This window comes from Oncorhynchus clarkii, chromosome 5 (genome assembly GCF_045791955.1).
Source record: "Oncorhynchus clarkii lewisi isolate Uvic-CL-2024 chromosome 5, UVic_Ocla_1.0, whole genome shotgun sequence".
NCBI lineage: Eukaryota > Metazoa > Chordata > Actinopteri > Salmoniformes > Salmonidae > Oncorhynchus > Oncorhynchus clarkii.
This window is the reverse complement of record NC_092151.1, coordinates 81,871,317-81,897,924: the sequence shown is the minus strand read 5'-3', so window position 1 is coordinate 81,897,924 and position 26,608 is coordinate 81,871,317. Positions and strand designations below refer to the sequence as shown.

The following is a 26,608-nucleotide window of genomic DNA, read 5'->3' as shown; positions in this document are numbered from 1 at the left end:
GAGATACTCTACCTCAGGCGAGCAAAACCTCAAGACTTCCTTAATATTAGATGTTGCACCAGCTGTTGTTTACAAATATACACAGACTGCCACCCCTCGTCTTACCGGAGGCAGCTGTTCTATCTTGCCGATGTAGCATATGTTATATGCTATATGTTATCCATGTCTTCATTCAGCCACGACTCGCTGAAACATAAGATATTACAGTTTTTAATGTCCCGTTGGTAGGATATTCATTATCGTAGCTCATCTATTTTGTTATCCAATGATTGTACGTTGGCTAATATGTAGTCACCTGGAAAAGTGAATTTGTGGAATTTCTTTCCTTCTTAATGCGTTTGAGCCAATCAGTTCTGTTGTGACAAGGTAGGGGTGGTATACAGAAGATGGTCTTTTATCAAATAGGGCTAAGTCCATATTATGGCAAGAACAGCTCAAATAAACAAAGAGAAACGACAGTCCATAATTTCTTTAAGACATGAAGGTCAGTCAATACGGAACATTTCAAGGACTTTGAACGTTTCTTCAAGTGCAGTCGCATAAACCATCAAGCACTATGATGAAACTGTCTCTCATGAGGACCACCACAGGAATGGAAGACCCAGAGTTACCTCTGCTGCAGAGGATAAGTTCATTAGAGTTACCAGCCTCAGAAATTGCAGCCCAAATAAATGCTTCACAGAGTACAAGTAACATACACATCCCAACATCAACTGTTCAGAGGAGACTGTATGAAGCAGGCCTTCTTGGTCGAATTGCTGCAAAGAAACCACTATTTAAGGACACCAATAATAAGAAGAGACTTGCTTGAGCCAAGAAACACGAGCAATAGACATTAGACGGGTGGAAATTTGTCCAAATTGAAGATTTTTGTTTTCTAACCGTGAACGGATGATCTCTGCATGTGTATTTCCCACTGTAAAGCATGGAGGAGGAGGTGTTATGCTTTGCTGGTGACACTTTCTGTGATTTATTTAGAATTCAAGGCACACTTAACCAGCATGGATATCACAGCATTCTGCAGCAATACGCCATCCAATCTGGTTAAGGCTTAGTGCTACTAAATTAGTTTTTCAACAGGACAATGATCCAACACACCTCCAGGCTGTGTAAGGGCTATTTGACCAAGAATGAGAGTGATGGAGCACTGCATCAGATGATCTGGCCTCCACAATCCCCAACCTCGTCCAAATTGAGATAGTTTGGGATGAGTCGGACTGCATAGTGAAGGAAAAGCAGCCAAACAGTGGTCAGGATATGTGGGAACTCCTTCAAAACTGTTGGAAAAGCATTCCAGATGAATCTGGTTGAGAGAATGCCAAGAGTGTGCAAAGCAGTCATCAAGGCAAAGGGCGGCTACTTTAAAGAATGTCAAATATGAAATATATTTCGATTTGTTTAACACTTTTGGTTACTACATGATTCCATATGTGTTATTTCATAGTGTTGATGTCTTCACTATTATTCTACAAAGTAGAAAATAGTAAAAATAAATGTAAAAAACCTTGAATGAGTACGTGTTCTAAAATGTTTGACCAGTAGTGTATATTTCATTTATAAGTCCAAAACTGGATGTAGAAACTACAAATTGCCTGTTAAGTATATCAAAAGTGTGCGAGTTTGAACATGTGTCCATTAGGCCTATTGATTTAAAAAAATTATCAGCATGAATTAGATTGAGCAATAAAAGCCCCGCTTTTATTCCATGGGCTGGGATCCGCACTGGGTAGCTGTTACAAGAGCGCATTTTTCTCTGGCTGTCCACCGGTTTCAAAAACAATGATTGATAGGCAGCTTAAACTGCTTGAATTCAATCATTATTGGGTTCAAATTCACATTTAGATTTGTGAACAGCCATCCACAACATCCACAATCCGTAAGGCGCAAATAGCTAAATGAGAGAGCAGCGGTGTGAGTCACATCAATGCGCTATGTAGATATCAATACGTGATATCCGTATCGCCGAAGACTATACCACTGCTGTCATCCTTACCTACAAGCGTTTATTAAAACAATTGGATAATCTATGAATGCCTACAGCAGTCGTACCATTGGAAGACACAGCTTGGACTGTAGACTACAAATGCCTATTCCTGCTCTTTGCAATCCATCAAACCCATTTGGTGTGTCATCACTGATTTGTAGTCAGACTCGCTCAAGTGGAACAAATTTAAATTTGCGCCTTCATTCAAATGTTGATTTGAATGTCATTAGGTGTCAAATATGTTTTTTTTTTTTACAAACCTCCTTTCTGAATTTAAAAGTAATCTTCGAAGTAATCACCTAGTTTTAAAAAGTATCTGTAATCTGATTACAATATCTTTACTGGTAATGTAACGAATTACAGTTACTGGGTTTATGTAATCCTTTACCAACCCTGGTTGTAGTAAACCTTTTGCAATCCCTTTATTTTTGCTTGCTAGATTTCTGCTGACTCATTACGAACTCAAACGAACGAAACCTCTCTATATCCACTACTCTCAAGTCCCAAAACTATTTTTATTCTGATTGTGGGCGGTGTTCGATGACGTCGCCCACTGTATGCGCTTTCAGTAGAAGTCAGAAGTAGGCCTATAATGAACGGTCCAGACAGTAGAAATCTGCATACATTACGGAGATGGTCAACCAGATTTGAACACAATCAGATCACAATGCGACTTTTATGCGTCTACACCCGTGTTTTCAATGCGATATTTGTATTCTGATGGCAGAAATCGCAAAAAAAATCAAGATTAGACACGACCTGAGCAGCGACAATCAAGCGAACAAGTTTTTCGCACTTGATCGTTTGAGATCCACACATCCATAATTAGTTGTTAAACACCACTCCTGATCCGGGAATCAGATTGGCTATTTGCACATCAGGGAAACACTGTCACTGCTGCTAAGGTAAACTGTCATTATCAGCATTCTCTTAATCTGTTAGAGTTTCTAGGCTATAGCCTACTTACGATTTGTGATGTAGAGTATCGCGAAAAGATATTCGCCGATATCGCAACCAAACTAGTCAATGCCATTTGATTTCGGCCATGACCAGAGTTGAAAAAAAGATGTAATTTCGTCACATATGTTATTTAACTGTGCGATGTGCAATGTACACAAGCAGGCACGATGTTTTCATCGGACTGTCAAACAAACCACTTCAAAAAGTAGGCTACTTGTGCACATTCATCCACTTTCAAATAATTCCAGCATCGGAAACAGTGCACTGTGTACCCGCCATGATGATGGAAAGAGACGTCAATTAAAAAACCAAAAAGTATAGGAATAATGACAGATGGCCGCGTTTCGCTGCAGCAGATGAGGTTACAGAGCAGCGCGCTTTTGTGCTGTTCCCAAAGTGCACAAGTGACCCCCGTTCTGTTGTAAAATGGTCAACGCAACGAGGGGCTTATATCATTGATTAAACGTTCCATTAATAGACTGTTTTGTTCACGCAGCAGTAGATAGGCCTGTAGTGATGATAATGTAGACCTATTATTTATTTGATACGGACAAATGGCCCACATATCAACAGCTTGCCCAATGGATCTAGTCGCAAGTTCAGCCTGTAAAGCCTCTCCTGTACAATTTATATAGGCACAGCCTACACACACGCCGCTGAGTTACCCGATGGAGGCAACAGCCCAATGAACCACCTGGGTGTGAATGGTGGATCAATTGATCTAGGCTGTTGCCTAGTGGGAACAAAATAGCCTTTTCAGAAGGAGGCGAGATATACACTTTTCCAGATGTATCTTCATGACATTATCGGATCAAATATAGACTATTATATAGGTTTACCTGCTGACAGCGTAGCCTACCAGCAATACCATTTTCCCATTGGAATAAAGTTTAGATCAGCCCAGATATCGATGCTGGCTTGCAGTAACCTACTATTTTTTATTTAACTAGGTGGCGGCAGCGTAGCCTTGTGGTAAGAATGTTAAAATCCCCGAGCTGACAAGGTACAAATCTGTCATTCTGCCCCTGAACAAGGCAGTTAACCCACTGTTCCTAGGCCGTCATTGAAAATAAGAATTTGTTCTTAACTGACTTGCCAGGTTAAATGAAGGTAAAATACATTTTAAAAGTCAGTTAAGAACAAATGCTTATTCACAATGACGGCCTAGGAACAGGGGCAGAACGACAGATTTTGACCTTGGCAACTCAGGGAGTAGATCAACCAACCTTTCGGTTACTGGCCCAACGTTATAACCACTAGGCTACCTGCGGGCCCTATTCAAACAAGTGTCATCTTTCCATACATGTTTAGGTCTAGTTAGGACTAATTGTTCGTGAATAAAACCCACTGTCTCCCGATCCATACAGGAATGCATCCTAGTCCATCTACTATCCAGCTTGTTCTCACCTCAGTGTCAGCAGTCTTGAACCGGGTGCGAGGATGCTGTGGCCATTATTGGAGACGTTACACCTCAGGTAAGTAGATGGTCAGCAGGCCAGCATTGGACAATTCTAGGATTTTTGACCCTTCAATTTGGCATTAATTTTGTTCTACATCTGTTTTCAGAAGAGTATACGTTATCTTGTCCAGTAAGAGAAACCCAACCAGCACCTCGCTCCAGCTCTGTGAGACCCTGGGTTTGGGATGTTCATCATGACCTGGCCCCGGCCTATGGGAATTCCAATGACCTGCACTGAAGAGAAAATGTGAAAGGCTCTTCTTTACTCGGTTTTCATTTTTGTTTATACCCCGTTCTCGGGGTATACTGGTAGATGATTGGTCTGTTTCAGCCAGATCCTGTTGAGCTCTTGCCAAATAAAACCTACATATAACTCATGAAACCAGGGTATGTACAGTAAGTCTTGTGTATAATAAATTATATTTAATGAAATGTTTGTCTGGCTAATATCTATGGGTTGGTGTCAGTAGGTCGTCTTAGCTGTAAAGGTCACAACCTACCTCTTTACCTCTGAAGTGTACGTGCATGGTAATCATTATTCCATCCAGCTTTTAACTTCACATCTTAGAATCTGTGGTGAGGTTGTACACATCCCCATGTGCTAGACTTCTGAATGGGGTAGTGGATTTAATATTGGTCCCACTCAGGCCAGTTAAGTACCATAGCTTATATGTGAATTATAATTCGTTGTGAGGTTTTTAAATGAATTTTATATTCTTAAGTATCAAACATCTGAAATGGAATACAATGTTTTGGGGAATAGGAAAACTGAGTATTACAAACTTTTATTCAAAATGTGAGAGAGATACATGTGCTAGAAAGTGACGGACCATGGGAAACGTTTGAACGCTTCTTCATATTCACTTTGGCTAGGATCACAGCTGAAATGGAAAGTATTACATGTATTGATCAAGTGGGGGAAGACTAGGCTTTTTAGCACTTGGTGACATCCTCATACTTAACACATTGTACAGACAAACCAGCCATGTTAGTTACTTGCTGTTATAAACTATCAATAACAATGCTACATTCCTCAGATACACAAATACACCAAACGTCTCAAGGACAGTAGCGTATAGGTCTTGGTTTTCCTTGGCACTTAATTGGTAAGTTAACAATTAAAGTAATCGTCCACGTCTCCCATCTCCACAACCACAGTCTTCAGCTGGGAGTAGTACTCGATAGTCACCTGGCCGTTCTCCCTGCCAAAACCTGCGGAGAAAGAGAAGAGAGCAATGAGCACCACATAGAACACATCCATCTAATGAGGAATATGTCATGTCTTGTTCTCCCTATCTGCCCTGCATGTCTGCATGTCTGCATGTCTGCATGTCGGTCTGTCTGCATGTCTGCTCTCTTGCTTTCTATTTTTGTTGTTATTCCTTTGTTGCAAAAGTGCTGTATGGTAACAAAATCTGATTATTATTGCTTCATTTCATATTACCATTATGGCGTTGTTACAACATCAGATCTGCTGACATATTCGAACCAATAATATGTGACAAGTGTCTCTCTTTTCCTATGGGTATCGTAAGTAGGGTCCTGACAAACATTAATTACATTGAATGGATTATTATCATTATCATCATACCAGACTGCTTGTACCCTCCGAAGGGCACCTCTACAGGGCTGATGTTGTAGTTGTTGATGAAGCAGGTTCCAGCCTGCAGGTTCTCAGCCACCCGGTGGGCCCGGGATATATCCCTACAGGGAGACGAGAACAGGAAGAGAGACTCAGTGTACTAGACAAGTTAGTGATTCGAAGTCGCAATCTCAATTCCCACTATTCCTTGCATCTTATTTCCTCGCCGCCTCAACCTAATTGGAGGAAAAAGTCCAATGCCCCTCCCATCAGACCTTATCCAATACATTTTGAAGAGCCAAGGAGAAAGGATGCAAATAATCGAGGAAAGATTATTGTAGAAGGTTAAATGTGTATGGGTCTGGTACTGTACCTGGTAAAGACTCCAGAGGCCAGGCCAAATGTAGTGTTGTTGGCCCTCTTCAGCACTTCCTCTTCTGTGTCAAAGGGCATCACTGACATTACAGGCCCAAAGATTTCCTCCTTCACACACGTCATGTCGTCAGTGCAGTTGTCTGTGTTGGAATACATGGATGTGGAGTTACATATAAAGTTAGATACAACATGGGGAGTTCCAGTCATAGCTCCAAATATAGACTGGACAGTCACTACCAGAGCCCCTTGCTCTCCACGTCCTTTCCAACTGCTCCACGAAAAACCGCTCCAAATTCGCTCCATTCATTAAAAATCACAATTTAACCAACACCTATCTATTTTTGTGACTGCCTTGACCTAACTTTTGGTTTTGAAGTATTGAAACCAAACCATATGATTTGAAGGAAAATTATTTGAATAAACATGACTTTAAGAAGCACTCATGGCCTCCAGAATGGCGCAGCGGTCTAAGGCACTGCATCGCTACAGACCCGGGTTTGCTCCTGGTCGCAACTGGGAGACCCATGAGGCGGCGCACAATTGGCCCAGCGTTGTCCTGGTTAGGGGAGGGTTTGGCTGGCCGGGATGTCCTTGACCCATCATGCTCTAGCAACTCCTTGTGGCGGGATGGGTGCATGGACGCTGACGTCGGGCAACAGTTGTATGGTATTTCCTCCAAGACATTGGTGTGGCTGGCCTCCGGGTTAAGTGTGTCAAGACGCCGTACAGCTTGGCAGGTTCGTGTTTCGGAGGACGCATGGCTCTCGACCTTCACCTCTCCTGAGTCTGTACGGGAGTTGCAGCGATGGGACAAGACTAACTACCAATTGGATGTCACAAAATTGGGGAGAAAAAACATAAAAATAAAATGCTCATCATTTCAAATAGTATGTGCATGTGAGCACAGGGGTGCAGAGCATGCCCAATTTGACTGGAGCGCGGTGCATCCTGTTTGCCCCGGACGCTTGTTCACGTTTTCTAAATGTTCTCCAATACCCCGTCACTGAAATTCACACTTCTAAGTAGAGCACATTGACTTTAACTTCACACTGGTCATCGTATAATAGCAGACCGCATAGAATTGCTGCTTTGCTAATATTTGCAAAGGCCTACCTGTGATTTGGCTGGAGGAATGGGAGGAAGGAATATACATCAGTGGAGGCTGCTTATAGGAGGACAGCTCATAATAATGTCTTGCGTCGCAAATGGAATGGCATCAAACACACCATTTCACTCCAGCCATTACCACGAGCCCATCCTCTCCAATTAAGGTGCCACCAATCTCCTGCAGTTGCATGCATAATGATCTACATGCTATTGTGTCAGTCAGGGGAAAACACTGCATAATGATCTGCATGTCATTGTGTCAGTATGAGGACAACACTGCATAATGATCTGCATGTCATTGTGTCAGTCAGGAGAAAACACTGCATAATGATCTGCATGTTATTGTGTCAGTATGAGGACAGCACTGCATAATGATCTGCATGTTATTGTGTCAGTATGAGGACAGCACTGCATAATGATCTGCATGTTATTGTGTCAGTATGAGGACAACACTGCATAATGATCTGCATGTCATTGTGTCAGTCAGGAGAAAACACTGCATAATGATCTGCATGTTATTGTGTCAGTATGAGGACAACACTGCATAATGATCTGCATGTCATTGTGTCAGTCAGGAGAAAACACTGCATAATGATCTGCATGTTATTGTGTCAGTATGAGGACAACACTGCATAATGATCTGCATCTTATTGTGTCAGTCAGGAGAAAACACTGCATGAAACCTTTACTATTCCTTTACTATTCCACACACACACACACACACACACACACACTTTTAAAAACGTTAGGCACCAAACAGATTAAGGAGCACCAGAAATAAATAGATGTTGATATAGTTTAGGCTTACATTAGGCCTATATGAATCCTACCTTTGAAGCACATCTCATGAGTAGCAGACCCTTTTCCTTTCTTCCTGTGCCAATCAAATTTGCCTAAACCTACTGTCAAGTTACCAGGCTGTTAGCTAGCTATCATGACTAAACGTTGTTAGTTATCAAACCAATAAATTAGAGACCCAGGATTAGTTTAAAATGGCTCGCTAAATGGTTTGTGAAATTATATAAAAAATGGTCACGAATCCGGATAGAAAGAAAAGGGATCTCCGGTAATAGGGGTCATATTCTTTAACAGTTTAGACTGGAGACAAAAGCTGCAAGCATGCCTGTTATGAAACGGTGCTCAATTTCCCTCCCGGACAATCAGCGGCTACATGACAGGGAACTTGCAAAGTCTACGCAGACTGGTCTGTGCTCTCCGTTATAACTGGCGAGGAAATGATACAATGCATCAACACTGCTGCTTTGCACAGTGCTCCAATGTAACAAATGTACAAATCTAACAGCAGAAGACGCATCGGGGTCTGGGTCTGCATCCCCGCTCGCCATCACGGTTAAATTATAAATGTTTTTAAAGGACAGAGAAATAGACAAGTGTGAAGAGTGTACGGAGAGAAGCAGATGAGTGAGGGCTGGTAATGAGTTGGTTGGCTGATTACAGCTGGATATTATTGGACCTGCGCATACAAAAGACTAATGGCTGTTGCTTAAATTCAACTGAATTTATAAACAATACTGACTTTAATAAACATTTTGTAACAGGCGTCCTTATGAAAAAAAGACTGCAGTATTACTACAGTATGCTGAAAATACTGCATCCAAAATGCTTCTTTTTTTTTTACTGAAGTAATTCTGCAGTACACTGCCGTTATTCTATTCTGCAGTACACTGCCGTTATTCTGCAGTACACTGCCGTTATTCTGCAGTACACTGCAGTACACTGCCGTTATTCTGCAATCGGTGCGTCCAAAATAACAGTCAACTGCCGTTACTGCACTTTTAGAACAGCAAACCTTTTTTGTAAGGACGCCAGCAGTTTCTTTAGATCAGTAGAGCTAAAAAGTAAGTAGTATCATATGAAACGGTACTACAGTATTCTAAAATATTGGCATCATAAGTATCATGTGGTTTTGGTACCATGACATTACTGAAGTCCCGGTGTACCATGCAACAGTGTTATGGAGCATGACAATTGGTGTAATTACGATTAAACAAGACTCACCCAGGACACAGGGAGACATGTAGTAACCTCCCTTCAGTTTGGGTTCAATCGGGGTAAAGGCTTCCCCTCCACAGAGAACCATTGCTCCCTAAAGGAAAACAGATTTGTATTAGACAAAGGCTGACAAAAAAAATTACATTCCAGATCACAACATGATGATTTGGGTGGGTTAGGTACAAAATTCAGACAAACAGTAGACTGAAGGATGGGGTAGACATTATTCTAAGGTACCCACTGTCCTGAAGGAGGCAGATGTTCAAACATCGGGGCTGTGTTCAGTAAGAAGAAAACATTGTGAAACAGTAAGGGGCTACCAGAACTTCTCTACGTTGTCTAAGCTGTCTAAACTGGACATTGCACTGCATTTAGTTACAGTGTACTGTGGCATACAGCAGGTCAGCCACCAGGGGAGACTCGTCGAAGCCTGGTAACAGATGGAGCCATCGCCTTGTGAGGCGATGGCTCCATCTGCTGGACGTGCCAGGTCTCGACGGGTTCTCCGGCCAGGACTAATTGGGGATGATTGGTAGCTGGTAAGTAATCAAGGGCTGATTGCTCACCAGCTGTGCAAGGCCCATAAAGCTGCCAGAAGGGCAGCACACAGGGAGAGGGGAGAAGAAAGGACTCCCATGTTCTTGTGGACGGTTTCAGAGGTAACAAGAGGGAGTTCAGTTTTGTGCCTGACAGGATACAGCCAGACCCGGAACCCCGAAGACGGTATCCCGGAGGGAGTCTCATAGATTATATCCTTTTTGATCTATTATTTAAATAAACACCCTTGAAACTGAGCTAATCCTTCACTGTCTGTGTCTGATCTGGGTACACGTCTTGACCAAACCCCCTGGTCTGCCACAGTACCCTACTGAACACGATCCAGGTTGCACATTAATTTACTGATACCTCTTTCTTGGCCTGGCTGACGAAGCCCAGCACCTTGTCCAGGTGTTGCCTAGTGATCAGGGCTCCCATGCGGGTGTTCTCCAGGAGAGGGTCCCCTATTCGGATGGCCTTGGTCCTCTTAACCACCTCCTCCAGGAACACAGGCATGATCTCCCTCTGCACGTACACCCGCGTCCCGTTACAGCACACCTAAACAGGGGAGACCATAGGTAGACGGTTGGTCAAGAAGGTTGCATGTCAACATGATAGTAAGTCAATAGAGTTCAACTCAATAGAAACCAAGAGTGGAAGAAGATACATGTATCACAAGTTCAAAGGGTAAGGAAAGCCAAGCTTCACATATGCTTAAATCAAGGTCAGAAAAAATATCAAATTTTATTTGTCACATAACATCAGCTAAACATGTATTGCAGGTGTAGCGAAATGCTTGTTTCCAGCTCAGACAGTGCAGTAATATCTAACAATTCACAATACACACAAACCTAAAAGTTAGAGATGGAATTAAGGAATATATAAATATTAGGATGAGCAACGTCAAAATGGCATAGACTAAAATACAGTAGAATATATTAGAGAATATACATATGAGAGTAAAGCAAAAATGTAAACAATAATAATGGAACACTAGTCACTTTCATAAAGTGACCAGTGATTTCAAGTCTATGTATATAGGGCAGCAGCCTCTAAGGTGCAGGATTACGTAACTGGGTGGAAGCCACCTAGTGATGGCTATTTAAGTCTGATGGCCTCGAGATCTGTTTTTCAGTCTCTCGGTCCCAGCTTTGATGCACCTGTACTGACCTTGGCTTCTGGATGGTAGCAGGGTGAACAGGCAGTGGCTCGGGTGGTTGTTATCCTTGATGATCTTTTTGGCCTTCCTGTGACATCGGGTGCTGTGGGTGTCCTGGAGGGCAGGTAGTTTGCCCCTGGTGATGCGTTGGACAGACCGCACCACCCTCTGGAGAGCCCTGCAGTTGCAGGCGGTGCAGTTGCCGTACCAGGCGATGATACAGCCCGACAGGATGCTCTCAATTGTGCATCTCTAAGAGTGTGTGAGGGTTTTAGGTGCCAAGCCAAATGTCTTCAGCCTCCTGAGGTTGAAGAGGTGCTGTTGTGCCTTCTTCACCACACTGTCTGTGTAGGTGGACCATTTCAGATAGTCAGTGACGTGTACACCGAGGAACTTGAAGCTTTCTACCTGCTCCACCGCGGTCCCGTCGATGTGGATAGGGGCATGCTCCCTCGGCTGTTTCCTGAAGTCCATGACCAGCTCCTTTGTTTTGTTGACATTAAGCAGGTTATCTTCCTGGCACCACACTCCCAGGGCCCTCACCTTCTCCCTGTAGGCTGTCTCGTCATTGTTGGTAATCAGGCCTACTACTGTTGTGTCATCTGCAAACTTGATGATTGAGTTGGAGGTGTGTGTATGCCCACGCAGTCATGGGTGAACAGGGAGTACAGGAGGGGCCTGAGCACGCATCCTTGTGGGGCCCGTGTTGAGGATCAGCGAAGTGGAGGTGTTGTTTCCTACCTTCACCACCTGGGGACAGCCTGTCAGGAATTCCAGGACCCATTTGCACAGGGCGGGGTTCAGACCCGGGGCCCCGATCTTAATGATGAGCTTGGAGGGTACTATGGTGTTGAATGCTGAGCTATAGTCAATAAACAGCATTCTTACAGCATTCTTGTCCAATATCCATGCATAGAGAAGGTAATACAGTACTCCTGTACATACTACATCATGGATGGGCAACTGGCAGCCCGTGGCATCAATTAAAAATGTTTTTGGAACTCAGTGTTGAGAGTTATAATAGTAGAATACTCATCGTGCAATTTAGATTTGTGGTTGTGCATTGGTTTCTCATTATGTCAGTCACTAACCACAATTCCATCCAAAGTTAACGCAAGTAAAGTCACTGTATAAAAATAAAATCATGACACTAGTCATGGAAACAGGTAGTTTCGGTATAATTTTATAAATGCAGACATTAAATGTTAGCGCAATCTTTTTGTGTTGTTAAAATTAATATGTGCAAATATTGATATAATAAGTGTTATATCGAAGTAAACTTGGAGTCACGCAAAGATATGGTGTGTGGTCCTCCCACTATGACTCGGGAAACCATTAGGCTACAGATGAGAAGTTATTTTTATTTTATTTATTTAATAAAAAAGGTAAATATATATATATATATTAAATGTAACCTTTATTAACCTTTATTTACTAGGCAAGTCAATTAAGAACAAATACTTATTTACAATAAACGGCCTACCCCGGCCAAACCCTAACGACGCTGGGCCAATTGCGCGTCGCCCTACAAGACTCCCAATCACAGTCGGGTGTGATACAGCCTGGAATCGAACCAGGATCTGTAGTGACGCCTCTAGCACTGAGATGCAGTGCCTTAGACCGCTGTGCCACTCGGGAGATCCCAGTTATGAAACTCCACAGTGACCTTGGTCCTTTCCAATAAATATTGAGGGCATTATTCTGGTGACATGATGATTGACTGCGGTTTGACAAATACTCTCGCTCTTATCCATAATAATGTCATCATGTAGACCACCCTACCTGCAGTCTACCTGCACTGTATCTGCAAGCTGTTGGCTAGAGCGCATGTGCCAAGACCAAAGTAGGCACATTTGCTATTTAACGCAACAGTTTGATAAAATTAAATCTGTAGAGTAGAAAATGCAATTGAAACACATTGAACTTTATCCGATTCATGAAAATTTTACTTTTGTTGCTTAAATGTGTGCACTACGTCATCACCCACTGGCTTTAATCCGCAACAAGTCCGTTTGGTGGAAACACACCACTGGTGGGAAAATGTGCATATTTTATTCATGCAAATATTCTAAAATCTGCATAAAGATTCACCAATTGGATGGAAACCTAACTACTGACAGTCAATTAGCCCATGTCAGCTAAAATTATGGAAAGATTGGTAAATTAGCTAACTTACCAATCTGAACTCGTAGTAATAATGTCGAATTACCGACCGAGTGGCTCCCATTGATTGTTAGTCACTCTCACTCAAATATCATATTAGAAAACCACAAACATTTCTCTCCTCCCTATGACAAAATGTGTAGAATTGCAGGACATTAGCTGTAAAACTGCAAACATTTCTCTCAGCTCCATAGCAAAATGTGTAGAATTGTAGGACATTAGCTGTAAAACTGCAAACATTTCTCTCAGCCCCATAGCAAAATGTATAGAATTGTAGGACATTAGCTGTAAAACTGCAAACATTTCTCTCAGCCCCATAGCAAAATGTATAGAATTGTAGGACATTAGCTGTAAAACTGCAAACATTTCTCTCAGCCCCATAGCAAAATGTATAGAATTGCAAGAAATAAGTATGAAACGTTAAAAAATGTCTCTCCACTGCATATGTGGGTTTGGATGAGGGCTAGCAGACGTGCGAGCCACTGAGCCCCTCTTGATGAATTCTGATTTTTTTTGAATGGCACCCGCACCCATCAAAGTTGCTTATCCCTGTGCTACATTGTGTTTCCCACAAGTCCCCAAAATATTTCACAGAACAACCTATATTTTGGTTGCCTCTGGTACATTCTAATGCCTCTATTCCAGCCGAAATACACAGCAAAATGATTGAATTATTGATCAAATTTACCTTCCAGATTGGAAAAACATGTTGTAAATGACTGATTTTGGTTGAGCCGTGGTAACGGCTGAGATTCTCTGACATCACCTTGCTAGTAGCAGTTTAGAAAACTCAAACTAACATTGAACAACAACCTAGTGTGTGAACAAAACTATGTAAATATCCAAGAAACACAAGGATAAAGTCACTTTAGTAGACTTTTGGGTAAATTCGACCAACTTCTATGCCTGTGCGCTTCTACAAATGTATCTTTCAGCACTTCACTCAATGCGCACAGCACCCCATGCACTGTTGCAAAGTAGTTATTTGCATAGACATAAGAAATCATTCTTATTTCTATGGTTCCTTGTGTGATTAGCTACCAGCTATTAAACAAAATGGCAGAAAGACAAAAAAAAAGAAAAAAAGCTGGATTTTTGTTGCTATAAATCAGTTTAATTCGCACATCAATTTTTAGCCGCATATGAAAGTAAAATGGTAGCACTCTAGAGCCCTGAAATTCACTGAGAGACAATAAAGAAGCATCCTCTCCACCTCTGCAGAATTTCTTTACACAACCAACCACAGCACACACAAATCACACTCCCCACAGGAGGCGGGACAGACAGCAGACTGTCAAACTAGTAGTGTTTCCCTGTCATTGATCGCTTTGTTACTGACAGGCACCTAAACTATCAATAGATTGCTAGAAGATGCACATTGTTCATTCTAGCGTGAGGGAGACAGCTTGGCCGACTTTTTTTTTTGACTAGCGAATTGAAAAGTAGCCTAGTTAATTTAAGTGGATAAAGAAGCCGGCTGAAAATTAGTCTAATTGGCTGTTTAGACGACAGCCGGCGCTAGTAGAAAACACTGTACAGCAATACAGACAACAGTATTGGGACATTAAGTAAGAAGTCAGTCAGCACTGAAAGTAAAGTAAGCAGTCGGTTAACATTGAGAGCTCACCTCTCCCTGAGTCAGGAAGTTAGCCATGAGCGCCCCCCTCACTGCGTTCTCCAGCTCACAGTCCTTAAAGATGATGAGGGGTGATTTCCCTCCCAGCTCCAGAGTCACCTGCTTTACAGTCTTCGCAGACATCTCCATGATCTGAAAGGAAGAGAGAACATGATTGTAGGAAAGGTCCAATTAGCCAATGAGAACTGAAATAAATGAATACTGACCAATAATCTTATCAATAGTGTTAAAAAAGGTATGGCCATGGGAATAGTACTTCCCAAATGAATGTTTAATGAACAAGTCTTGTCTGAGATGTTTTAGACAATTGCAGGACTACACTGCCTCCTACTGACCATTATATTGTATGATAAATAACTCTAGATGGCAGTGTTGTCCCTAACATTGATCGTGGTGATGGTGACAAAGAACATGGGTCATAAATCAAGTTATTTGTCACATGCACCAAATAATAGGTGTAGACCTTACCATGAATTGCTTACTTACAAGCAAATATTTATTAAATAATCTAAAAGTTAAAGAACAATTAAATAACAATAAAAGAGGCTGTATTTGTACATGTAGGTAGGGCTAAAGTGACTATGCATTGATAATAAACAGTAAGTAGCAGCAGTGAAAACAAAACCCAAAGCAAATGGTCTGGGTAGACAATTTATTAATTTCACCTTTATTTAACCAGGTAGGCCAGTTGAGAACAAGTTCTCATTTACAACTGCAACCTGGCCAAGATAAAGCAAAGCAGTGGGACAAAAACAACAAAGAGTTACACATACAGTCGATAACACAATAGAAAAATCTATATACAGTGTGTGCAAATGCAGTAAGATTATGGAGGTTAGGCATTAAATAGGCCATAGTGGCGAAATAATTACAATTTAGCATGAACACTGGAGTGATATATGTGCAAGTAGAGATACTGGGGTGCATAGGAGGAAGAATAAATAATAATAATAATATGGGGATGAGGTAGTTGGGTGGGCTGTGTACAGGTGCAATGATCGGTAAGCTGCTCTGACAGCTGATGCTTAAATTTAGTGAGGGAGATAAGACTCCAGCGTCAGCGATTTTTGCAATTGTTCCAGTCATTGGCAGCAGAAAATGAAGGAAAGGCAGCCAAAGGGAGGATTAGCTTTGGGGGTGACCAGTGAAATATACCTGCTGGAGAGAGTGCTACAGGTGGGTGCTGCTATGGTGACCAGTGAGCTGAGATAAGGCGGGGCTTTACCTGGCAAAGACTTATAGATGACCTGGAGCCAGTGGATTTGGCGTCGAATATGAAGCAAGGGCCAGCCAACGAGAGCATACAGGTCGCAGTGGCCAGGTCGATGAAGACGGCTGCACAGTACTGTCTTTTATCGATGACGGTTATGATATCGTTTAGGACCTTGAGCGTGGCTGAGGTGCACCCGTGACCAGCTAGCTCAGAAACCAGATTGCATACCGGAAAAGGTGCGGTTGGATTTGAAATGGTCAGTGATCTGTTTGATAACTTGCCTTTCGAAGACTTTATAAAAAGGCAGGGTAGGATAGATATAGGTATGTATAGCAGTTTGGGTCTAGAGTGTCTCCCTTTTGAAGAGGGGGATGACTGCGGCAGCTTTCCAATCTTCTGGGATCTCAGACGATACAAAAGAGGTTGAACAGGCTAGTAATAGGTGTTGCAACAATTTTGGCTGATCATTTTAGAAAGAGATTGTCTAGCCCGGCTGATTTGTAGGGGTCCAGATTTTGCAGCTCTTTCAGAACATCAGCTATCTGGATTTGGGTGAAGGAGAAGTGGGGAGGCTTGTACAAGTTGCTGTGGGGGTGAAGAGCTGTTGACCGGGGTAGGGTTAGCCAGGTGGAAAGCATGGCCAGCCGTAGAAAAATGCTTATTGAAATTCTCAATTATCATGGATTTATCGGTGGTGACAGTGTTTCCTAGCCTCAGTGCAGTGGGCAGCTGGGAGGAGGTGCTCTTATTCTCCATGGACTTTACAGTGTCCCAGAACTTTGTGGAGTTTGTGTTAGGAAAGCAAAGGCTAGCTTTCCAAACTGCCTGTGTATATTGGTTCCTAACTTCGCTGAAAGGTTGCCTATCGCAGGGGCTATTCGATGCTATTGCAGTACGCCACAAGATATTTTTGTTCTTTACGGACACAGGCAATGAGGCAGTGATCGCTGAGATCCTTTAGAGGGCAGGCTGGTCAGGATGATATATAGGAGGGTGCCCGTGTTTACGGATTTAGGGTTGTACCTGGTAGGTTCCTTGATAATTTGTGTGAGATTGAGGGCATCCATCTTAGATTGTAGGACGGTCGGGGTGTTAAGCATATCCCAGTTTAGGTCACCTAACAGTACAAAATCTTGTTCAGCGGTCTTGTCATTGATGAGCAGAGAAGCAATTTGGTTTCTCAAGTTACTCTCGTTATCAATAGATCCAGAGAGGTCAATTACTGGCTGTGAGTTTCAGTGAGACTGAGATTATGAACAGAGGTGACTGAAGGCTTGCCATTACAATAATTTAGGATTGTACTCAGAGGACACAGTGGCAAAATCTTTTGCAACTGAAACAAGCATTTCTGTTTTCTTATGTTTGGTGCCTAATGATTATGACCTTGGTAAACACACAATAAAGTATTTTGTTTCAGTCTGTACCTTCTTCCCAGTTGGGACGCTGCCAGTGAAGGACACCTTAGCCACGCCAGGGTGATTACAGAGCAGGGTGCCAGTCTCCGCCCCACCCTGCACCACGTTGAAGAGCCCATCAGGTACCCCAGCCTCTTTGTAGATCTCAGCCAGAATCACAGCGGTCACAGCAGTGAAAGGAGAAGGCTTGAACACCATGGCATTACCTGGGGATAAAGAGAGACACGTAAATAAATAAATAAAATACTTAGTATCACTCACAGTACAATCTGTCTCTAAAAGACATTCAGACACCGGTTCAAAATCTACTATTCCTCTTCATATGCATAGTTAATTTAAATTTCCATGAAAAGAACAGATACGTTCATTATACAAAATAATGAAATATGTATTGATTCGTTTTAAGTCATCTAATCATAACTGAAATGTGAAGCAAAAAAAATAAAAACATTCCACAGGGTGATGGTAATGCATGAACGCTGGAGGTCATGGCAAACGTACCACAGGCCAGGGCAGGAGCAGACTTCCAACAGGCGATCTGGAAGGGGTAGTTCCAGGCCCCGATGCCCACACATACCCCCAGGGCCTCCCGTCTGGTGTAAGCAAAGGATCCTCCGGGCAGTTGGATGTGCTGGCCTGAGGTGAATGAAAGGTAAACTGTAACATTGCTATGAATGCCATTGCAGATATATTGTAGTTGTGTGATTCATTATTAGGGTGCAACAAATTTGTCTGTGTTATGCATCATTCAGTAAAAGCTAAAAAAAACCTGTCACTATGCCCATAAGCATAAAAGACAAAGAAAAGTGAAGAATACATTGTTTAAAGAGAAGAAAATAGTCAGGCCTATAACAATACAATGTATATGTGTTTAAGAACCACAATAGCATAAGATGGTAATTGGTCAAAATCATTTTGTTTATACATGTCTTCCACAGAGTGTGTTCCTACCTGCCAGTGTGCCAGCAATGCCAGCGTAGTACTCTAAGGTCTGCCAGGAAACATCAATGTCCACCCGGGCCTCTGTGATAGACTTCCCATTGTTGATCACCTCCAACTTGGCAATGTTGTCTCTTCTCTCCTGTTAACAGCATTGGGAATAGTGGTCCTTTGTAGCTTAGTTGGTAGAGCATTGCACTTGTAACGTCAGTGTAGTGGGTTTGATTCCTGAGATCACCCATTTTTTTCTAAAATGTGATCACTGAGGTACAGCACACTGTAAACCCCATGGCATTTTACATTCAAATACTTCTAGTAAGTTGAACTGAGTCAATGAAAAACATTTGAGGTAATAATGATTTGTGGTACTGACTCAAAACTAAATGAGAATTCACAACCACATTATTTTAAGAAATGAACTTTTACCCAGCATGCTCTACTACAGTTTGACTTTTTGGAATTGTTTTTCATATCTGTGTTTTTGTATGTTTTTTTATTTAACCAGGTAGGCCAGTTGAGAACAAGTTCTCATTTACAATTGCAACCTGGTCAAGATAAAGCAAAGCAGTGTGACACAACAACAGAGTTACACATGGAATAAACAAGCGTACAGTCAATAACACAATAGAAAAAAAAGAAAGTCTATATACAGTGTGTGCAAATGGCGTGAGGTGGTAAAGGCAATAAATAATAGTAGTGAAGTAATTACAGTTTAGCAAATTAACACTGGAGTGATAAATAGCATATGATGATGTGCAAGCAGAAATACTGGTGAGCAAAAGAGCAGAAAAGTAAATAAAAACAATATGGGGATGAGGTAGGTAGATTGGGTGGGCTATGTACAGCTGCAGTGATCGGTTAGTTGCTCAGATAGCTGATGTTTAAAGTTAGTGAGGGAGAGGGAGATATAAGTCTCCAGCTTCAGCGATTTTTGCGATTCGTTCCAGTCATTGGCAGCAGAGAACTGGAAGGAAAGGCAGCCAAAAGAGGTGTTGGCTTTGGGGATGACCAGTGAGATATACCTGCTGGAGCGTGTGCTACGGTTGGGTGTTGTTATCGTGACCAGTGAGCTGAGATAAGGCGGAGCTTTACCTAGCATAGACTTATAGATGACCTGGATACAGTGGGTCTGGCGACGAATATGTAGCGAGGGCCAGCCAACTAGAGCATACAGGTCGCAGTGGTGGGTGGTATAAGGGGCTTTGGTGACAAAACGGATGGCACTGTGAGACAGACTGCATCCAGTTTGCTGAGTATTGGAAGCTATTGGCCAGGGCAATGAAGACGGCTGCACAGTACTGTCTTTTATCGATGGCGGTTATGATATCGTTTAGTACCTTGAGTGTGGCTGAGGTGCACCCGTGACCAGCTCGAAAACCAGATTGCACAGCGGAGAAGGTACAGTGGGATTCGAAATGGTCAGTGATCTGTTCCTTGCCTTGGCTTTCGAAGACTTTCGAAAGGCAGGGAAGGATGGATATAGGTCTATAACAGTTTGGGACGAGTGTCACCACTTTTGAAGAGGGGGATGACCGCGGCAGATTTAAAATCTTTAGGGATCTCAGGCGATACGAAAGAGGTTGAACAGACTGGTAATAGTGGTTGCAACAATGGCGGCGGATCATTTTAGAAAGAGGGTCCAGATTGTCTAGCCTTGCTGATTTGTACAGGTCCAGGTTTTGCAGCTCTTTCAGAACACCTGCTATCTGGATTTGGGTGAATGAGAAGCTGGGGAGGCTTGGGCGAGTAGCTGCGGGGGGTGTGGAGCTGTTGGCCGGGGTTGGGGTAGCCAGGAGAAAAGCATGGCCAGCCGTAGAGAAATGCCCCAAAACTTTCTGGAGTTAGAGCTACAGGATGCAAATTTCTGTTTGAAAAAGCTAGCCTTTGCTTTCCTGACTGACTGTGTGTATTGGTTCCTGACTTCCCTTAAAAGTCACATATCGCGGGGACTATTCAATGCTAGTGCAGTCCACCAAGGGAGTCAATGTACATTGAGTGATTGATTAATCTTATGCTACACAAAGATCAATAACATTTTTTTCTAAACTAATCAAATTATTTAGAATTGTTGCACCCATTACTGGAATGGTTATCCCAGTTGAAATGGTGTAGGTAGTCTCCTCACAGTTCCTAACCCTGGCAGTCATTATGAATGCAGGTTGCAATTGAGTAAAAGGTCTAACTGTTGTATATCCTAACTCTAGTTGGATTTCAATAGGAATTACATTTTACTTTGCAAGCCAGCATAACGTGATTTGCAAAAATCTGGTAAATTTCCCAGGTTTTCCAGAAATCCCGATTAGAAGATTCCTGGAAATCCTCCTCCCAGCATTTGTATTTTTTATAAATCTGGGAATTTTCGGAAAGATACCGGAATTGTGCCACTTGCAGGTGTGATGTGGCCTCTAAACTGTAAAGCTAGGCCTCAAAATAAGGCCTCACGAGAAATGTAATGTCCTAAAGAGTTTAATTATCGCTCTCTCACTAACCTTTATTTAACTAGGCAAGTCAGTTACGAACAAATTCCTATTTACAATGACAACCCACTGTTCCCCGGTAGGCCAACTGTCTTGTTCAGGGACAGAACTTTTACCTTGTCAGCTCGGGGATTTGATCCAGCAACCTTTCGGTTACTGGCCCAACGCTCTAAACACGGGGTCGGCAGGTAACGATAATATTCACCCAGGAACTCACATGGTGAAGGCCACAGGACTGAATATGAACGAACTCAACAACCATGTCTCTGTTACAATAAAATAGTCATGGATGGTAACTCAACAATTCCTCAAAAAGGCAAAGAGCCCTTAGGGAAATTATATTGGAGGCGTGGCTTCGTTGGGGTTTTACAAAAATGTTTCAAGCTTATACAAGTCAAAACTGTTTGAGTAATGACCACAAAAGATCTGTAAGTAACTGTACTCATAAAGTGCAACAGGTTTCCTCAAAGGTTTTGAGTAGACTGCACATTGGAGTTTACAGCGTACTATTCCTGTGCATTTAATAATTAACTAGGATTGCACATTTTCAACCACGTTCAATTATGTTGTGTACATTTTCAAAACTTTCCTGGCACTGTTCCCAGAAAGCAACTTCAGTTCCCTTTAAAGCAACTTCAGTTCACCACTAATATTTGGAATGATGCATAACAGCAAGAATGTTCCAATCAGCAATTTATGTCCTCAAATCAAACAAAAATTGGATTGGTCACACACATATTTAGCAGATGTTATTGCGGGTGTAGCGAAATGCTTGTGTTCCTATGTCCAACAGTGCAGTAGTATCTAACAGTTCACATAAACACTAATCTAAAAGTAAAATTATGGAATTAAGAAATATATAAATATTGGATAGAGCAATGTCGGAGTGGCAATCACTTACAAAGACTCCTTGGTACAGAGCTAACTCGACAAAAAGGGCCTCAGATTCATTAAATGTAACTCCACACCCCTGCTGTACACTGTAAAGAGGTATGGAATGCAATGCACTCATGACAAGTCTGAAATTATTTAAAGAGAAATATAATTTCTCTGTTCAGTAGCTTATATTCTAATTCTAACAGCAATGTTCTGAAATTATGCAGCATTCTGCTCACCCTGATGATGCGAGCAGCCTCCAGCATAACTCGGGCCCTCTCCATGCCTGCCATCTTGCTCCACTTTAGGTAGGCAGTATGTGCACTTTGGATGGCCTGGTCCACCTCCTCTTTCCCACATGGAAACATGTCACACAGCTTACGCCCTGCAGACACCAGATGAAAAAGACAACACTTCAAACATCTAACTGGCAAACAGAATCCATGAGATTCTTGGGGGAGGCATATTGTAAATTGGTCAGTGAACTTTTGCTGACCCCAAATAGTGAGGTAATACTTTCTGTCCAAAAATGATGCAGAAAAATTAATCCATGCTTTTGTCACTTCTAGGTTAGACGACTGCAATGCTCTACTCTCCGGCTACCTGGATAAAGCACTAAATAAACTTAAAATTAGTGATAAACACAGCTGCTATAGAATCCTGATTAGAACCAAAATATTTGATCATATTACTCCAGTGCTAGCCTCCCTACACTGGCTTCCTGTTAAGGCAAGGGCTAATTTCAAGGTTTTACTGCTAACCTTTTTCCGTTTTGGTCCTTCCGTACATACCTACACGTACGCTACGGTCACAAGACGCAGGCCTCCTAATTGTCCCTAGAATTTCTAAGCAAACAGCTCGAGGCAGGGCTTTCTCCTATAGAGCTCCATTTTTATGGAATGGTCTGCCTACCCATGTGAGAGACGCAGACTCAGTCCCAACCTTTAAGTCTTTACTGAAGACTCATCTCTTCAGTGGGTCATATGATTGAGTGTAGTCTGGCCCAGGAGTGTGAAGGTGAACGGAAAGGCTCTGGAGCAACAAACCACCCTTGCTGTCTCTGCCTGGCCGGTTCCCCTCTCGCCACTGGAATTCTCTGCCTCTAACCCTATTACAGGGGCTGAGTCACTGGTTTACTGGTGCTCTTTCATGCTGTCCCTAGGAGGGTTGCGTCACTTGAGTGGGTTGAGTCACTGACGTGATCTTCCTGTCTGGGTTGGCGCCCCCCCTTGGGTTGTGCCGTGGCGGAGATCTTTGTGGGCTATACTTGGACTTGTCTCAGGATGGTAAGTTGGTGGTTGAAGATATCCCTCTAGTGGTGTGGGGGCTGTGCTTTGGCAAAGTGGGTGGGGTTATATCCTTCCTGTTTGGCCCTGTCCGGGGGTATAATCGGATGGGGCCACAGTGCCTCCTGACCCCTCCTGTCTCAGCCTCCAGTATTTATGCTGTAGTAGTTTGTGTGTCGGGGGGCTAGGGTCAGTTTGTTATATCTGGAGTACTTCTCCTGTCTTATCCGGTGTCCTGTGTGAATTTAAGTATGCGCTCTCTAATTCTCCCTTTCTCTCAGGGGACCTGAGCCCTAGGACCATGCCTCAGGACTACCTGGCATGATGACTCCTTGCTGTCCCCAGTCCACCTGGCCGTGCTGCTGCTCCAGTTTCAACTGTTCTGCCTGCGGCTATGGAATCCTGACCTGTTCACCGGACGTGCTACCTGTCCCAGACCTGCTGTTTTCAACTCTCTAGAGACAGCAGGAGTGGTAGAGATACTCTTAATGATCGGCTATGAAAAGCCAACTGACATTTACCCCTGAGGTGCTGACTTGCTGCACCCTCGACAACTACTGTGATTATTATTATTTGACCATGCTGGTCATTTATGAACATTTGAAAATCTTGGCCATGCTCTGTTATAATCTCCACCCGGCACAGCCAGAAGAGGACTGGCCACCCCTCATAGCCTGGTTCATCTCTAGGTTTCTTCCTAGGTTTCGGCCTTTCTAGGGAGTTTTTCCTAGCCACCGTGCTTCTACACCTGCATTGTTTGCTGTTTGGGGTTTTAGGCTGGGTTTCTGTACAGCACTTTGAGATATAGGCATATGTACGAAGGGCTATATAAATACATTTTATTTGATAATAATATTCTAATGGAAACTAAACAACATAAAAGGTCAGTGAACCTTAACACTTACATTCCAGATACTGGATAACTAGGAGATCTATGTCTGGTCAACTGTGCGCTGAGATACCTTTTTACTACAATACAGTAATGTATCTGAGATATAGGCCTACAGCTCTATTAAATCAGAAAGCCTACGAGTAAAAGCATTTCACTGTTAGTCCACGCCGGTTGTTTACGAAGCATGTGACGAATAACATTTGATTTAGTAAACGGTCTAGTGTATGTAGTATGCTACAAACCAGTTGCAGGTTCGTGGACGGGCTCCGCGTTAATTCCATCCTTGGGTTTAACTCTGCACCCGCCCCAGAAATTTAAGTGGTCTGTCACCACGACCTGTCCAGTGGAGGCACCTGGCATAGACTCTAGAAGCTGGGCCATGTTCGACAATGTCCAACTGTGTGTGAATCACCTGTAGGACAAATAAAATAGGAGTGATCAGACTGCAACATTATTAAAATGTAAGCGTTGCGGCAGTTTCAGGCAAACAATAGCGCATGGGCAAAATATTTAGTTAGCTAAATATGTATCTACATGCATGTAGACTTTTACTAATTTAGTTAGCATGCATTCGTGCGTATTTGCAGAAGAAAAAGTCCTCCAGACAGCCAGCAACAATATAAACACGCCCTTTCACAAGGCAGCAAAAACGCAGGCTTCAGGCCTAGCCTAGAAGCGAGCTAAACCTAATTATTCTGCATATTTAATCAAAATCACACTTATTTAATAATTTGAGTGTTCCTACCGTCGTCTGTTCAGTAAATCGAAGCTTTCGTCCTTCTTTGGATTTGACGTTTTATTGATCGAAGTCAGCAGATATCGTATCAGACAGACGCACTTCGCCCCTCGTAAACAGGGAATGTGTAAAATATTAGCCACTAAACCAGTGTGGAAATACTGTATGAATATGACCGCAGTTTAAATCTTCAGTAATTACACAATATGGGCGGGATTAGTTTCAGGGTGTCTGATAGCTTGCCTTTCACATATACATGGACTGTATCATCCGGATCCTTGAGCATTTGAAATAAGTGTTTCGACGTTTATTCTAAAAACCTGGGCAATTGAGTTGGCCCCTTACATTACAGTTTAGGTCATGAGGACACAAGTGTCAATAACAAGTGTCAATAACCGGGTCACCCCTACAATGCGGTGCAATTTGGATCTCAACATTTTTGAAAAAATAAATATATATACAGTACCAGTCAAATGTTTGGACACACCTACTCATTCAAGGGTTTTTCTTTATTTTTCTTTATTTTTCACTATTTTCTACATTTCTACATTGTAGAATAATAGTGAAAACATAAAAACTATGAAATAACACATATGGAATCATGTACTAATCAAAAAAGTGCTAATTTAAAAAAAAACATTTTATATTTGAGATTCTTCAAAGTAGCCCCTCTTTGCCTTGCTTTGCCAACTCTCGGCATTCTCTCAAACAGGTAGTAGTCACCTGGAATGCATTTAAATTAACAAGTGTGCCTTGTTAAAAATGTATTTGTGGAATTTCTTTCCTTCTTAATAAATTTGAGCCAATCAGTTGGTTTGTGACAAGGTAGGGGTGGCATACAGAAGATCAAATCAAATTTATTTATATAGCACTTCGTACATCAGCTGATATCTCAAAGTGCTGTACAGAAACCCAGCCTAAAACCCCAAACAGCAAGCAATGCAGGTGTAGAAGCACGGTAGCCCTATTTGGTAAAAAACCAAGTCCATAATATGGCAAGAACAGCTCAAATAAGCAAAGAGAAACAACAGTCCATCATTACTTTAAGACATGAAGGTCAGTCAATCCGGGACATTTCAAGAACTTTGAAAGTTTCTTCAAGTGCTACCGGACAACATAACAGTTTTTACTTTTTAATTACGTTTATATATATTTTTTTTTCCCTCACTCAACTTTTTTTTCATTGTTTTTTTTTCCATTCAACCTTTTCGCCCCGGACACTTTATCTGGACGTGGCTCGTCAGGACCTCCACCAGTTGAAGCTAAGTAGTAACATTAACATGATGCCTTCTTATTGCAGTCGCTGTACTCATAATATACAGGAGAACGATCGCCTTGTGGCGAGGATAGCTGTGCTTACAAGCCAGGCTTCAGACGCAATCATTAGCCAAGGGTAATTTCAGTGTAGGAAAGGATGAAACAGCGTCTGTGCCACCAGTAAGTACGGGGTCTGAGACGCCGAAGCCTCCCACCATTAGCTCTGACAAAATGAAAACCCTAGTCATTGGCGACTCCATCACCCACAGTATTAGACTTAACATTAATCACCCAGCGATCATACACTGTTTACCAGGGGGCACGGCTACCGACGTTAAGGCTAATCTGAAGATGATGCTGGCTTAAGCTAAGTCACTGAGTCACTGGTTTACTGGTGCTCTTTCATGCTGTCCCTAGGAGGGTTGCGTCACTTGAGTGGGTTGAGTCACTGACGTGGTCCTCCTGTCTGGGTTGGCGCCCCCCCTTGGATTGTGCCGTGGTGGAGATCTTTGTGGGCCATATTCAGCCTTGTCTCAGGATGA

At 42.4% G+C, this 26,608-nt stretch overlaps 1 protein-coding gene and 1 long non-coding RNA gene across 2 annotated transcripts; one reads left to right on the top strand and one right to left on the bottom strand.

Annotated features, from left to right (window-relative positions):
• The first annotated feature begins 2,633 nt into the window (after positions 1-2,633).
• LOC139410254 (uncharacterized) lies at positions 2,634-4,720 on the top strand. The gene is made up of 3 exons (XR_011634464.1): positions 2,634-2,889; positions 4,312-4,419; positions 4,511-4,720. It is a non-coding gene; the product is annotated as an uncharacterized lncRNA (long non-coding RNA).
• A 452-nt stretch (positions 4,721-5,172) lies between these two features.
• Positions 5,173-25,198, bottom strand: LOC139409447 (aldehyde dehydrogenase 9 family, member A1a, tandem duplicate 1). The gene is made up of 12 exons (XM_071154610.1): positions 24,819-25,198; positions 24,316-24,485; positions 22,135-22,280; positions 18,555-18,684; positions 18,105-18,239; positions 17,613-17,809; positions 14,967-15,107; positions 10,387-10,575; positions 9,487-9,574; positions 6,359-6,500; positions 5,995-6,107; positions 5,173-5,615 (listed from the first exon to the last, which is right to left on the bottom strand). Exons 2-12 carry the CDS (start codon positions 24,452-24,454, stop codon positions 5,515-5,517), a joined length of 1,521 nt encoding a protein of 506 aa, XP_071010711.1. The 5' UTR covers positions 24,455-24,485; positions 24,819-25,198; the 3' UTR covers positions 5,173-5,514.
• Positions 25,199-26,608: the final 1,410 nt, after the last annotated feature.

Bases quoted from the DNA above. Each gene is read 5' to 3' on its own strand.
- LOC139409447 (XM_071154610.1), bottom strand. From the start codon at position 24,454: ATGGCCCAGCTTCTAGAGTCTATGCCAGGTGCCTCCACTGGACAGGTC. The intron at 17,810-18,104 runs GTACGTTTGCCA...CTTTATCCCCAG, and splicing joins TGCTCCTGCCCTGGCCTGTG to GTAATGCCATGGTGTTCAAG. The intron at 15,108-17,612 runs GTACAGACTGAA...TCTTCCTTTCAG, and splicing joins GCGTCCCAACTGGGAAGAAG to ATCATGGAGATGTCTGCGAA.